The 16967-nt window shown below is 39.9% G+C and overlaps 1 protein-coding gene across 1 annotated transcript; it reads left to right on the top strand.

Annotated features, from left to right (window-relative positions):
- The first annotated feature begins 4780 nt into the window (after nt 1–4780).
- On the top strand, nt 4781–15937 carry LOC131234035 (caffeic acid 3-O-methyltransferase-like). Its single transcript, XM_058230994.1, has 4 exons — nt 4781–5228; nt 11456–11766; nt 13039–13103; nt 15524–15937. Exons 1-4 carry the CDS (start codon nt 4819–4821, stop codon nt 15821–15823), a joined length of 1086 nt encoding a protein of 361 aa, XP_058086977.1. The 5' UTR covers nt 4781–4818; the 3' UTR covers nt 15824–15937.
- Nucleotides 15938–16967: the final 1030 nt, after the last annotated feature.

Raw genomic sequence — 16967 nt, 5'->3', positions numbered from 1 at the left:
CCATGTAACCTTGATCTCCTTTGAACCATTCGTACAACTCTAAGGCTGTGTTTGGGCAACTGCGTTAGGGTGAAATACATGGGATGAAATTATAGCAATAGCCACATTTATGACTTGCAGTGGATTGTCGACGTATAGTGGTATACACCTCTATCCCAGGACTGGTCCTCATTATGTTTGGATTTCATGGGATTGCTTCCATCACATGGGATATCTGAGTGGGGCTGTTTAGATTGTCCATGGGATATGACTGGATTTATTTAGCTATTATTTTGGGGGAATTGAAGGCATTTAGGTGGGCCATCATTGGTGTGGTTGGGATCTATGATAGGTGTAGTTTATAGAGGTCGTTGTTCAACGTCTTCCCAGGGAAGACAGTCTTCGCTTCCATGGTGAATACCTCCCCAGCCCCGATCTCCTTGAACTGGTTCTTCTAGAGGGGTTAGATTTATCACAGGGAACTTAGGGAGTCATCAGATGGATGGTCCAAATTGCTTCTTTGATGGGTCCAATGAGAATGTGCATTTTTCCGCTCTCCAAGCGATTTTTTATCCAAAATCGTCTTCTTCGGCACTCCCAACATTGTGGGGATTCACCCACCTTTTCCGGGAGTTTCGATAGGAGTCGGATCCTCCCTTTTTGAGGATTGAACGGCTCAGATTTGGTTAGAGTTGCTGAGCTGGGAAGTCTCGGCGAGGAAGTTCCCTCGGGTGTTTCCAACGCCAGATCGCCCGAATCCCTCTCTTCTGACAGATGTATTGAGGTGTAAAAGATGGGAAGGATGCAGCGTTGCCCAAACGTGCAAGGGATGGAAATGGGGTGAATTTTACAATTCTACCCCTCGTAATCCACCCTAACGCAGTTGCCTAAACACGGCCTAAGATCGAGGAGTGTCAGTGCTCGTCTTCGCACGACAGATGCCTATAATAGCTATTAGCTGGTGTGTGGTACACCAGCCAATCCACTTCCACTCAGGAGCGTAGGCACTTGTCTTCGCACGACACGTATCTACACCGGCTATATAGTTGATGTGTGGTACACCAGCTAATCCGCTTTCATCCGCTTCCTTGATAGAGATGTGGGACTTAATCTATATGCAGAATAGGCTCACGAATTTGTCTGTGCATGGGACATGGCGATCAGGGGTTCAGATAGCTTACCTAGCTGAGACGCCGTCATGGAAGCCGGATAAGAACACCAGAATACCAGAATTCTTTTAGAGCTTAGGATCTTCTTCTCCTTCACACCCTTTCTGCAAATCAGTAGATGAGACTCAAATTTTTACCGTGGTGTAGGATCGGGGACCCAACTTTCTTTTATAAAATCTGTGGAGAGAGTTTGAAACCCATCACAACTCTCTCTCCCACGCTCCACATTGTAGCATCCTAGTGTAACTTAAATTGCTGTTTGCATAAAACAGCTATAGCATTCCAGCCCTAGTACGCAGAGCTGCGCAAATAGACTGCGCAGCGCATCACATGAAGTGGGGCCCACTAGTCTACTCAATCATCCAGCCCAACTGTATGACAATCCAGACCGTTGATCAGTGAGGCCCACTAAATAGAGTTCTTACAAGGGACCGACGTACGAGAAATCCACATTGTTTCGTTTCCCCTGTATATATCTTTGCAACGATTATTCTTCAATACAGACAAATGAGAAATTGACCACCGTAAATGCCACCTTTTACCTGGTGTCTTTTCAAAATGCTCTCAAGATTTACTTTTCCAAAGTAAGCTATTCAGTACTGATACACTATTTGCAAACGAAAATACCCCTGCATTCATGGTGGCTAAATATTTATGGCTACGGTTATGATCCATAGCTATAGGCAGTGAACGCAAGGTCGTCGGCAAATAGTGTCCCCACGTAATGGTTCACATTGGGAAAGTAAAGTTTGGGAGCATGTTGAAAAGACGCTGTGTAAAAGGTGGCGTTTACAGTGGTCAATTTCTACAGACAAATTCAAAGATATCTTTTAATTTCCCCTCCATCTTTGCACAGTGCACACGAGTTTTGATTCTGACCAGTAGAGCCAATGTTTCAAACATCCAGACCATTAGTCTCTCCTGTCCCACCGGAAGTAAACTATGTCACATAAATGATTACCTCTCAATAAAACTGCAATAATGGTCCAAATTCAAGTGAAAAAAAAAAATGTCTTAATGTTGGTAGGTGGGGATCTTTTAACCCGGACACAACAGACCAGTGGTCTGGATTGCACATCGGTGGTCCATTTTCGGGAATTAAAAATCCCTGCATCTGGTGCGCAAAGATGCTCGGATCATGCCAGTGTTCTTTGATACATACCTTTGACTTTTTTTTTTTAAATCCCCCGGTGTGTCCTCTCTCTCTCTCTCTCCGTCTCTCTCTCCAGAGATGAGTTTTCCATTCAACCTATGGTTGGCAAGGTCACACACCTGGATGAAGTAAAAATACAAATGTTAGCTTGATCAAAAACTTCTGTAGTCCTAGGAAAAACTCTTAACAGTCATTCACCACTATTTCTTGTGAGGTAGTCATGAGATTTAGATCAGCTTCATTTTTTGGCTCATAGCCTAAACCTAGGTGGCAATTAAGTGGCATCCACCCATCATTAAAAACTCTTTGGGAGGCACAAAGAGTTTTGGATCAAGCTATCTATGCTTTCCTTTTGTCTCTCCTTGTGACCTCCTCGAATATTTAGAGGGAGGGCAGTTGAGTGGCGACATCCCTAGCGGTAGGGTCAGTAGGCAATTCATGTCAGTAATCAATGAGTACTCCCTACTGGACAACAATCAGTGTACCCACACCATGGTGTATATGTTTTTGCATGCCATTAGTCCATTTCGCTAATCATTTTATAGCCTATTTGGCTTAATGTAATTACATGTATTTTCTCTCAAACCAACATTAAATACATACGTCAAACAACGCCAAATGCGTTTTAAGGTGAAGAGAATTTACCGTCGTTATATTTCATAATATTTTGAAGCCAAAGCTTAGTGCGCCCCACCATGATATATATGTTATATCCGATCCATCCATTCATTAGTACATATCATTTTAGGGTTTGGGCTAAAAATGAAGCAGATTCAAAGAACAAGTGAACTACACCATGAAATACTGGAGATTGAATGTTAACCATTTAAATATTCTTCCCATAGTGTAGTCCACTTGAACTTTGGATCTGTCTCATTTTCGACGTGGTACCCTAGAATGATCTGGCCAAATGAATGGACATCATGGATAAAATATATACATCATGATGGGACCCTCGGAGTCCATCCCATTTTATGTACCTACAAGTTGCTTAATGTAATTAATACTTAAAGTGAAAAAAATATTAAAATTCACCTTAAATACATCCAACCAAATATGCCCTTAATGCACAGGTGGGCCACAGCAAAGGAAACAATACTGATTGAATGCCCACCATTAAAAAATAATGCCCGCGGTTGAAAACTTCCCGGGGGCACAAAAGTTTTGGATCAAGCTGTTATTGTGTTCGCCCTTCGTTTACATTCATGCGATTTAAACAACGGGTTAGATGATAAATAAACATTATAGCGAGCCTTTGAAAGTTTTTAATAGTGGGTGTCCAATCACCACGGTTTTGCGTCGATAAAATACATGCATCCTTGTGAGGCCCACCGCCCATGCAGCACCGTCTACTAGCGGACGCGGATTGGATACTAGCAGGTTGAGTAGGGAGACTAGCTAAAGTGACGTCACCAAGTTATGTGGGCCCCACTATGATGTATGTGTTGTATCTACACCGTCCATACATTTGGAGAGATCATTTTAGGGCATGGTCCAAAGAAAGAGTCAGATCCAAAGCTGGGGTGGACCCCACCACAGAAAACAGTTGGGAGAGTGATGCTGACCATTGAAAACTTCCAAAGGTCTACCATGATGTTTATTTGAGATCCAACCTGTTTATGTGTTAACGCAGACATGAAAGAAGGGAAAACACAAATATTAGTTTGATCGAAAACTTTTGTGGCCCTTACAACTTTTTAATGGTGGGCGGCACTCTCCCCACTGTTTTCTGTGGTGTGATCCTTTGGAGCTTTGGATCTGACTCATTCTTTGTAGCATACCCTAATATTATCTCTCCGAATGGATGGATGGTGTGGATACAAAACATATATCATGGTGGGTCCCACATAACTTGGTGATGTCACTTCAGTAGCAGCTCTCGCTACTCAACCTGTCAGTAGCGAATCCGCGTCTACCCACCGACAGTTTCGGCAAGCGTTTACTTCAACGATTAGAAATATAAAATACTAATAATAATACTAATAGTAGCAACTGAGATAGCTATTATCTTTAATTTGTAATGGCCTGCGACGGTTTCTAAGAGGTGGGGACTGACGGCCACCCACCATGATGTTTATTTGCCATTCAACCTGTTCGTAAGGTCACACAGACAGGGATGAAAGTAAAACACAAATATCAGCTTGGTCCAAAACTTCCGTAGTCCAAAGAAGTTTTCAATGGTAAGCATCCAATCTCCATGGCTTTCTGTGGTGTGGTGTTGTCGAGCTTTTTATGTGCCTCATTTTTGGAATTATATCTTAAAATGACCTTGCAAAATGGATGGACAGTGTGGATCTAACACATACATCATGTTGGGGTCCACGGAACTTTGCTACATCAACACATCACCAAGGTCACGCAATCTACGTACTTGTAGAAAAACAATTTGTGCACGCACTTCCTGCCACGATGTCACGGTTGGTGAGCCTCCCAACCTATATATTTAACCTCCAAACGCCTCCAAACCACAACCATCCAATTCCAGTCTCCAAACCCTTCCTCATCATTACTTCCAACATGGCTTCAACTGTCAACCAGCCTACAATCTCTAACGAAGAAGAAGAGTGCATGTTCGCCATGCATCTGGCTCACGCATCGGTCCTGCCCATGACCTTGAAAGCGGTCATTGAGCTAGACGTGCTGGAGATCATAGCCAAAGCTGGCCCAGGGGCCCACCTTTCACCATCTGAGATAGCTTCTCAACTCCCCACACAGAACCCAGAGGCCCCCACCATGCTTGATCGGATCCTTAGGCTCTTGGCTAGCTACTCAGTCCTCACATGCTCCCTCCTAACCCATGATGATGGGAGTGTTGAGAGGCTGTATGGACTGGCACCTGTGTGCAAGTTCCTTGTAAAGAACCAAGATGGAGTGTCCATAGCGCCTTTGGTGCTCATGAACCAAGATAAGGTGCTCATGGAAAGCTGGTATGTTTCACAGCCTCTTCTTTTTTTCTTTTCTTTTAAAAAATAAATGATTGTCGGCAGCTGGTCCCTATGCTACGTTGGAATCCATATTGAACGGCTGAGGAGATGTCCCACAACCTAATTATCATTTGATGCGGTTGAACATTTAAATGAGTTGCGGTCGTGCTCGCTTTCATGCTTTAACTGACATATACTCCAGTTTTTAAACGGTTGGATTGCCAAATACATCCCCACCTACTACAATAGGATAGGCCGGGACTTAAGCCATTGCATTTTGGTCATTTTCAATGATCAAATCGTTTATATGATTTGAACAAACGGTTTTGATCTTTTGTGAATCTCCCATCAAAGACAAGTCCACCATATAAAACGGTTTGGATCGTTGAAAGATGACCTCAAATCTGAAGGCACAATACCGGGCTTACCATACATACCTGCAAACCTCATGATTAAAGTATGATCTTGACTTATATATATATATAAAAGAACCATGCTCTCGTGATTTAACGATTTAAAAACTAAGATTTAAATAATACATAGATGAACATGCTTATCTGCACCATATCTATCATCTGTCATGCTTAAACCACTATGGACCAAACTCATAGCTGGAATGTAGATGGGCCTATTTAATCGTTGAAGTCGCACTTTACACGATCGGTTCTTCAATTGCTTGTGTTCCACTTGACAAGTGGTAGGCCCATACAAGAATGGCTCAGATCTCTCAAAGAGCAAGCCAACGACCAGGATTCAAATCTTATTCATGTGTGTAGATTAACAGGCTGCAAATGTGTGGCATTGATTTCGGGGGTTGGATTTAGTCCAACTCACACACTAAAATAAACAGAATGATCACGCAAGTTCGTCCATATGATGATTACCATATCTCCAAGTCATTGTAGATGTCTTTAATTTGATTGAAATTGAGGGTCCGTTGATGCCATTGACAGACCACACAATGCCATCGAGAAAATTCGAAAAAAAATTCAGTTGCTCGCTGAATAGTTTTGGAATTGTTACTTGATGCCATCGAAGGTGGCTTCAATGTCATCGACTAGTCTTCGAAGGTTCCATCGATAGCACACATGAAACTATACAAGTGTGTGATTTGTTTCTAATTCTAGTTGTGATAGTATATATATCGAGTGTAATAAGAATTAGGGTATTCTAAGTGAATGTTAAGACGCTCCTAAGGTGTTACAGAGCAATGTTAGGGTTTTGAGAATGAATCTTGGTGTTGTTCGAATCGGTAAGTCCATCAATGTCTTGTAATATCATTTCATAGTGAATTGCTTGTCCCTTTTACCATGATTTTTCTATGTAAAATTTGTATGTTCTTTGTGTGTTTGTGTGTGTGTGTTTTTTTCATTTGATTGGATTCGAGTTTACTTGTGCTCAATCTTTCAACAAGTGGTATCAAAGCTAACGTTGAGGTTTCGAGTTTTAATCTAAAACATGTTGACAAAATTGTCTAATATGAAGTACAAAACGGAGAAGTTTATCGGTAGATATAACTTTGAACTATGAAAGGTGAAGATGAGTGACCTTTTAGTTCAATAAGAATTGCAACATACTCTCCTTGGCAATGCGAAGCGTCATGCATCTATGATTGATGAAGAGTGGGACGAACTTGATGAGAGGGCTACAAGCTATATCTAATTATGTTTAGCGGATAACGTTCTTTAATGTTCTTGATCAAAAGACCGTCGCAGGGATCTGGACAAAACTAAATAGTTTGTATATGAAGAAATTCCTGAATAGTTGTTTGTATCTTAAAAAGCACTTATATAATCTTAAGATGATGGAGGGGTCTAATATTAATGAATACATGAGCACCTTCATCGAATTGATGTATAAACTGACGAGTGCGGATGTTAAGATCAGAGAAGAATATCAAACCTTAATTCAATTGAATATATTTTCGCTATCTTACGAGAATTTTATAGACACTTTGATCCATGGTAGGGATACCATCGACGTTGAAACTATCATCACGGCCCTTCATGAGAAGTAATTGGGAAGAAAAGACAGTAGCAAGTATATATCTATAGATGTGTTGATTGCCAGGGGAAGGAATTCTGAATGAGAGAAGGAAAATTCTCAGTCCATATCTAAGTTAAAAGGGAATGGTAAGATGAAGTGCTTGAATTATGAAATGATAGGGCACTTAAAGAAGGATTGTCAGAATTCTAAGGCACTTAAGGGAGAGATCTCTAATAATACGTTGAAGGAAGCTAACACATTGGAATCCAGTGAGGAAGTTGATGGTGCTGATGTTCTGATCGCATTTAAATCCGAGTATCTCAACGACGAGTGAGTTTTGGATACGGGGGCATCATATCACGTTACTTTTCAATGAGATTGGTTCACGAGTTACCACGAGTGTGATGGTGGACATATGTTTATGTGCAATAACATTTCCTGTAAGGTTGTTGGTGTTGGTTCGGTGCGCATCTGGTTGTTCAATGGGGTGGAGCGTATCCTAATAGATGTGAAATACGTTCCTGACCTAATAAATAATCTGACCTCTCTTATGACATTAAAGTCACTTAGATGTAAGTTTATTGGTTTTGATCAAGTCCTTAAAGTTTCTGAATGGGTACTCTTAGTGATGAAAGTATAGTGGAGTAGTAACCTTTATAAGTTGATTGTGAATACCTTATCGGGTGGAGTTACAATGTTTATAGAGGAGTCCACATTGATACCTTTGTGGCATGCACGACCAGGCCACATAAGCCAGCGCAGTATGAAGGTACTTTTTAATCGTTCTCTGATTCCTATATTTAAAAACCTTAATTTTCATATATGTGAGCATTATATATGTGATAAAAAATCACAACTAACTTTTAAGACCGGAAAACATGTTTGTAAGGATGTATTAGAGTATGTGCATTTAGATGCATGGGGCTCATCGCTAGTTGTTTTTATTGGGGAGTTATCATTTTTTATCTTATTCATCGATGACTGCTCTAGAAAAGTGTGGGTTTATTTTCTAAAAATAACTCTGATGTATTTGCTACATTCAAAGTATGGAAGACAATAATTGAAAGACAATTATGACATAAATTGAAGGTTTTAAGGACAGACAATGAGGTGTATTCATTTCAAAGAAATTCGATCAGTTTTATAAATATAAGGGGATTATAAGGCATAATACAGTGAGGCACACACTTGAACAGAATGGTGTAGATGAACGAATGAATCAGACTCTCTTGGAGAGAGCCTGAAAAATGTTGAGTAATGCTAGATTGGGTAATGAATTATGCACTGAGGTCATTAATACGACTTATTACCTGATGAATTAATCCTCATCTATGCCGATAGACTGTAAGATTACAGAAGAAGTGTGGAGTGGTTATGATGTCGACTACTCATAGTTGTACAGTTTTTGTTGCGATACTTATTCTCATGTATTGTCATTTGAGAGAGATAAGTTGGACCAAATGGCAAAAAAGTGTACTATTGTAGGATATGATAATGGAGTGAGGGGATACAAATTATATAACTAGGTCACTTAAAAAATCATAATTAGCCGAGATATCAAGTTTGATGAAGATTTCTTATTTCAAAAGGACGAACACAAGAAACCGGAAAAATCAACGGTCATTAATGTTGAGATTGAAAAAGTTAATACATAAGCAGAGCTTGAGCCGCAGGCAAAAGTGTAAGAGCAGGTGGAACAACCACCTCTTAGAAGAAATTTGTCGAGAGATCTTAAATTATACCAGTTAGATACAGGGATTACTTGAATGTTGTATTTAACTTCAAGACAGATTTTGGGGGGTTAGGGGAGAGGGGAATACTAATACCTTTCATAAAGCATTAGATGACTGTCGATGGAAAAATTCGAAAGGTGGGCAACTACTCGATGCCATTGAAGGTGGTTTCAATGTCATCTACTAGTCTTTGACGACCATCGATGTCATCAAAGGTTCCATCGATGGCATGCACGAAACTATGTAAGTATGCGATTTGTTTCTAATTATGGTTGTGATAGTATAAATATCGGGTGTAATCGGGATTAAGGTATTTTAAGTGAATGTTAAGATGTTTACAAGGTGTTCCAGAGGAAAGCTAGGGTTTTGAGAAAGGATCTTGGGGTTGTTCGGATCGGTAAGTCCATCCATCTCTTGTAATATCGCTTCATTGTGGATTGTTTTCGTTTTGTGCTGTGGTTTTTTCCCGTGAGGAATTTTTCACGTAAAATTGGTGTGTTATCTGCGTGATTTTATTTTCTTTTGTTTAATTGAATTTAAGTTTGCTTTTGTGCGATCTCCCAACACAAGTTGTGTACACCCACCATAATATGTAAGTGTCATCTGTTGCTGTTCAATCCAGACATGTAGCCACATGTGTAACGAATGACAAATTTTGATTAAATGTATGTGATTAGAATAGGTGTCGGGTGGACCAGTTCAAATTTTTTTTTAATTTTTTTTTGTTTTACACACGCACACTCACCCCCACATACTTGAATCTAACTAAAGGCTTGTGACCCCAAGCATTGAACTAGTCGAATTAGGAGGGTGGTTGGTTAAAAGATGAGCGAGGGGGTTGGTTGGTTGTTTTTTTTTTTTTTTAAAAAACAATGATAGCTTATATTGAATTTAGCAATAAAACAATAAAAGATGAGCGAATTAAAAATGAGGCTGGATCATGACTTTATTAATCATAATATTAAAGTAGTACAATTAGCGAATGGAAATAAATTAAATAGAGGAAAGAATAAAATAGTTGCGGTGGTTTATGCTGGCAAAATGGTTGTAGAAAATACTAGACAATCGTGAAACAATTGTAGTATGTGTTCAATAGAATATGACTGGAGATGTATTAAGGGCTTAGTAATCTGAGAAATGATTGAGTCGTAATATTTTATCTGCTCTTACCTGAGTATTGCAATGATGCATTGGACAATAGTAAAACTAAGCTAATAAACTAATAGCTCTGAACTTGCTACAACATGGCTAGATAGAAGTGAAGTGAGCTAAGATAAGAAGCTAAACTAATAATTGTCTATGGAGGATGAAACGTATAAGCAGTGTAGAGCTGAAAAGGCGAGGGTTCGAGGGTTTTTTTTTGAGTGGTGCTTTTATAAGCTTTTAAGAGACGGTGGCTATGTGTGAGATTTCGTGACTTGTACATGAATCTTCTGATTGCACAACAGCCATATTCTACTAGGATATGGATTCCTTACTTGGTTATGCCATAATAGACAATATCTGCTTTTATTTCCGGTGACTTTCTGCTATCGCTTTTGATTTCTTAGAGCTTCTGAGAAAATTTCGGGTGTTCTTTTGAAAAATTTTTAGTTGATCAGTTGATCTAAGATGGCCATGCCATGTGTTTGCTAGTTATGAAGAATCCAACGATGATAAGTCTTTTTGGAAAAAAGAAATTGACACGCTAACGGATGTGCATGTTTCGCGTCGTTCGATCACATGCCATGTGATAGATGATCGCCTCGTGGTCATGCATACGATTTTGAGAATTAGGCTCTTTTGGTAGGCTACGTTTCCTTGAGAGATAGGTACTAACATTAATCTGTCCTAGTGTGAGTATGTTTCTCTCTCGTCCTTCGTAGGAGTGTACTAACATGTGGCAGCTTCTTGTTGGTTGATGTGGACTGCATCAGGCCAGGTGTAAACACCATCAAATCACTCTAACAAAACCATCTATTAGATTCTTCACCACATGTTAGGCATATATCCCAACAGTGAGCTTAATCCATAACTCAACTCCGTCGAATGGAATAATCTCCCACACTTGGGCGGCACCAACCATAGAAACTTCCAAATGGAATGTGGGGTCTACCATACTGTGTATATGCGATTCTACCCAGCCATCAGGTGCATCACACAACGATGAAAGGAAAGTCCAAAACTCACATGGGTCATACGAAGCAAATGTATTAGTTTTAGGTGTGATTGTATGTTGTTCCCTTTGGTGTGCGCTTGAATTTTCGATCAGGATGAATCTTGGGATATGCGGTGATCATGAGAAGACGAACTGGATGAACAGTTTGGATTCCACATTCACCAGCAACCACACATAGCTGAAACCTATGGTAATGACCACACACACACACAAAAACACAATCCCAACGCATGAGATCATCCCCCTTAAAATAATCACTAATCAGATGTGGGTGGTCGAGTAGTCGCCATTAATCTTTCGATACTAAAAAAAAGATTATATTTCTTAATCATTTCTTTATTTTGGTGAGCCAGGTATCACTTAAAAGATGCAGTTCTAGATGGCGGTATCCCCTTCAACAAAGCCTATGGAATGACTGCATTTGAGTACCATGGCACGGATCCCAGGTTCAACAAGGTTTTTAACAGCGGCATGTCTGACCACTCTACCATAACCATGAAGAAGATTCTAGAAACATACAAGGGATTTGAAGAGCTGAAGGAGGTGGTTGATGTGGGTGGTGGGACAGGGGCCATCATCAACATGATCGTCTCTAAATACTCACATATCAAGGGTATCAATTTCGATTTGCCACATGTCATTGCCGATGCACCCGACTATCTTGGTATGTATTGTATTTAAAAAGTAGAAAAAACTTGGCTCGAGTTGACTCAATTTGATCGACCCAAATGGGAAAACTTAATCATGACTTCGTTCAAACTCAATAATACTCAAATGGATTAAAAAAAAAAACTTGGAAAAAGACGGACAAAACTCGATTTTACTCAGCACAACTCAATATTAATTATTCAATATTTGTACTACTAAAATATTTAACAATATCGAAGAAAACTCTGAAAAAAAAAGTATGACTTTTGAATTTTAAATTACGATATCTCTCACCATCCAATGATGAAATGATGGGATGGTTGCAAGAATCTTACCACACTGGCTTTTAGAAAATTCGGGTTTTGAAATGGTTGCTAGATTCCTAGCTACCTACTTTGAATGGTAGGAACTATGTCCACATTGAAGTGCGGGCTTGTGTGGGGGGAATGATGGCATATTCCATGTGTTGAGCTTTGTAGGGCCCACCGTGATGTGCAATAGCCATCCAACCCTTCCATTAAATCCGAAAATCCAGCATTATCTGTGATTTATATGGGTCATCTATGGAGGGTAGGTCCACCATAGAAACTTCTGGATGGAATGTGAGGATGAACGTGATGCGTTTGATCTTCCTTGAGGGGATAACTACTCCGAATCCATGAAGCTTCTCTGGACTTCTCACAGAAATACCTCGAATCCATGAGGGAAATAGATGACAATTCTTTAATTAGTGATACCAAACCTTAAAAGAAGTTTCAGAATTAAACTACAACTCAAACTCTCTAAAATTCGTGACTTATTATAAATAATAAACTTACTATTTATATACCATCATTATTTCTACTAGACTTGTCTACACGACATCCAACCCACTCATCAGGTGAGTCCCACGAGGATGAATAGATTAAAAACCAAAACTCTAGGCAATTCCAAAAGTCAAATGAGCCCCACAATGTGAATACATAGGCATTAGGCGTTGTTGTGAATTTCTCCCTGTGCTGTGTTCCACCTCAGTTACGACAAAAAGGAGGAGGCCCACTAGATGAATGGTTCGGATTCCACAAGCATCTTGGGGTGATAATCCCCTGCGCATGAAGTTTTCTTCGTGCATGCCTTTTATTGGGAAGGGAACACCCACCCCGTTTGATATACCTGCCCTTATATTTAACTCCGGTGATGCAATTGTCCATTATCAACGAGAGTAGGTATATGATATTTAAATAGTGGCTCGCATTTTATTTTATTTTGTAGTGTTTGTTCACAAAGAAATGGGTTGATTTGGTTGCAGGTGTGAATCACGTTGGAGGGGATATGTTTGTAGACGTCCCAAGCGGAGATGCTATTTTCATGAAGGTGAGTTTGGGTTATAGGTCTGCCGATCTGACGGCTAGGATTGTCCCAAGAGTGATGATTTTTGGGCCACTGGCTGGTGAGGCTCACCAGAGAAGTGTCCAGATCTCATAACATGTGAACTTTTGTGGATTGGAGGACAACCCCTTACGCAGGTCTAGCAAAATGGGGTTTTGCTTTGATCAACATCTGTGTGGGTGAGACCCAAGCAGGCCATCAATCTAATGGCGCCACCATGAATACCAAAAATCTCCTCGGTCACACAATCCTACGATCTTAACCGTTCAATGCGCAGAGTTGGGTATTTTTGTTTTTCTATTGTCGAGTGCCATGTTGCATGGTTGGTTTGGTTGGACAGGCTAGCTTGTCAAGTACCAGTGGTGATTGGGGTGGAGAAGTTGATCAAGCCACCAACCTAGTCTATTTTATTATAGATATTTATTTTTCAACACAAAGGGCAGTCTTATGATCAAATTACCAATTTCCCACTCCCTCTCGTGACTTGCAAGCAAACCTCTTTAGGTATATCCCAAGATTCCCAGTTGATTCAATATTATTTTGTACAAAATTTAGAAAAAAAGTTAGGATGAATTTATTTGATTGGTTAAACATTGAAGAGAAATTTTTGTTGGGAAAAAAAAGTTAGAAGGTGTGGTACAAATGTACCCATGTGTCACATATGTCAAAAATGCAAATGTGTCACCAATGCCTCCATTCATCCTTAAGTGCTGCAAATGTATCATGTTCAATTTTCAAATGTTCTTGTATTGTATATACCAAGTTATATATGAAAATGCACGTCACGTATGCAGAGTCTAAAAGAAAGATAAAAGCACAATAATTGTAAATGCTGACGGTTCGGAAGAGGTGAAATTTCACTTGAAAATCTAACTAATTTCCAAGCCAAATTTCTATGGGCCCACCATGATATATGTTTTATATCCACATCATCTATTAATTTATTTAGATCATTTCAACCCATGAGTCCAGAAATGAAGCAGATCCAAAGCTCAAGTCAACCACACCATAGAAAACAGTGGATTCAATGGCGGACGTCATTATCCACTGCTTCTTGTAGTGTGGTCCACTTGAGCTTTGGGTCTGCTCCATTTGGGAAGGTGAATGGTCGGTGTGGATAAAGCATAGATATCATGGTGGTGCCCACACATTCTTGCTATGTACACATGGTACTATCTCGGTCCCGGTCAACAATGCACAGAGGAAAAAACAAAGTATATATAATTGTTAACTATTTTCGCTTAATTTCTTGTAATTACTACAAATGAAACATGCTAGTATATTGACTTAAACTCCAACTCAAATACCCTAAAAACATGGCTTATTATAAATGGTAAATTTACCATTCATAGACTACCATTATTCATACCAAACTTCATAGTTTCTGCCAAAAATAGTAAAGGTCCAAGTTATCCTAACCAGCGTTATTCTCCTAATTTTTCTAACCCAGCTAGTGCTGGGCACGACATCTACCATTCTCCTAATTTTGACTTCTACCATTCAAATGATTAAAGTTATATATACCCGAACTAAAACTAACTATTTATAGTAAAAGTGAAAATAAATGAGAAGCGAAAATAAATGAGACATTAGACTGCTGATATGATGGAATTTCGCAAATCAAATGTGGGCAACCTGGCGCAGTTGGGTTGGTTGGCTAAAATAGCTTCTCTTACCTCAAAATCACATATGATATGTTGAAAAACTCATCATGTTTTGCGAGTTAGTCCATCTTTGCCATGAAAGTGTCAGCAGCCCACTTTACATCAGGAGGCTAGAAATAAAAAACAAGAGAGGTGGTGAGAAGCGGTAATTTTAGCATTATATTATATTATAGGTGGCTCTAATAGCATATCATGGAAAATTAGAGTTAGAGTTAGCCCCTCCCTCTCCTTTATTTATAAAAATTAGAAACTGTACGTGGACAACCAAAATACAACATACATTCTCATAATTGGAATGGAACAAGAACCGCTAGACACGCAGCCTGATAATTGGTCCACGTAAGTGGGTCCTTTGCCTGAAGAGGCCAACAGGCACGCCCTTGCCATTTCTCTAATTGGAAGTGAGTTTTCCATGAACATTTTAGCACATGGATCATTGATAGGCCCACACAGAGAAATGGTCATGCGACTGAAACCGTCCATCTTCTGGATACTAGAGAAGAACAATGTCCCATTAATTGAAACTTTTCACTGGTTCACATTAAACTCCAAAAACTCAGGGGTCTCAGCGTGATCAGAGAACAATCTCCCATCGACAACAACATCCAGAAGATGAACGGTCCTGATCATCAGACCATCCCTGCATGTGGGCCCATGGGGCAAAATGAACTCCTCTTTTGGCATGTCGTGTTTGTGAGGGATCTGATTCGGGTGTTTGGTAATGCTGCTTGAAACTTACAGTGGATACTCCATGATTGGAGTGACGAGTACTGTGCGACGATTCTGAAGAACTGCTACAAAGCGTTGCCAGACTACGGGAAGGTTATTATCGCCGAGTCAATTCTTCCAGTGGTCCCAGAACCTGACCCCGTGGCCCGTATGGTCTTCGGTGTAGACAATATCATGTTGGCCCACAATCCAGGAGGAAAGGAGAGGACGGAGAAGGAGTTCGAGGCCTTGGCAAAGGGAGCTGGGTTCGCTAGTTTTAAAGTCTTGTGTTGCGCTTATGGCTCTTGGGTCATGGAGTTCTTGAAGGTGTGATTTCCAGATCGGGTACCATTTGGTTATGGTCTGTGTTGTGCTTTGAGAGTGGTTGTTTTATAATTTTACTGGAATAAGAGACTGTTTTGTTGATTTAAGTTGTATGCAGTTCAATTTGTACTGTGATTAAGATTGTTGATACGGTGGGTCACTGCTTGTATGGACGATAGACTAAAAATTGTAGCGAGAGGACAACTCTGACCATCCAGTTGTGAACTTTGCCCATTGTTGTTTAAAAACTCCAAGAATCTGGACTTGACTCACCCGAGTCAACTTGACTAGATCAGTTTCTAGGAAGACTTCATGAAAACCCGATTTGGACAATAGTTTGTCAGAACTGGAGAGTGTGTGTGTATATATATATATATATATATATATATAGGGTTTTCCCGCAAACCATACAATAAGGAATTTTTGTATGAGCCTTCATATAAGCTGTAAGATGAAGAGAGCGGCTGAGATTTAGCTTCATCCAAAGAGAAAATCTTCCAAAAAAAGGCTCTCTCCTATACTCAAAGTGAGACTCAAGGAATTGCAAGCGGATTTCATGCGAAAGCCTTTTGTTGGAAGATCATACGTAAGAATTCTATGTGGGGCTCACTATAATGTCTGTGATAAATCCAACCCGTCCATCCGTTTTTCAAAATCATTTTAGGACACAAAAAATAAAGAGGATCCAAAACTTAAATGCTCCACATGAGAGGAAACAGTGGGGATTTGGTGACCACAGTTGAAACATCATATGGCTACAAAAGTTTTGTATTGGTTTAAGTTTCTGGTGTTTTCATTTCATCTTAGTGAAAATGACCTTATAAACACTTTTGATGGAATATAAACATCAAGGTGGAGCCTAGGAAAGTTTCAACGATAAGCATGCCTTTCCCCAATGTTTCATCTCGTATGGCTCACTTGAGTTTTGGATCCTCCTCATTTTTGGTATAATGTCCTAAAATGATATCTAAAAATGAATGGACTTGTTGGATTTCATACAAACATCATAGTGGGCCCCACACAGAATCCTTGCCCATGATATTCATGGGAAATGATTTAACAGGAAATCCGCGTCCCTTGGAATTGGGAAACGGATTGGCTACTCCCCCGCCATCGTCCAATGGCGGGTGGACGGCATAGATGAAACACATAC

Source organism: Magnolia sinica, chromosome 18 (assembly GCF_029962835.1).
Source record: "Magnolia sinica isolate HGM2019 chromosome 18, MsV1, whole genome shotgun sequence".
Lineage (NCBI taxonomy): Eukaryota > Viridiplantae > Streptophyta > Magnoliopsida > Magnoliales > Magnoliaceae > Magnolia > Magnolia sinica.
The sequence above is the reverse complement of the archived record's forward strand: the minus strand, read 5'-3'. Positions and strand labels throughout refer to the sequence as shown.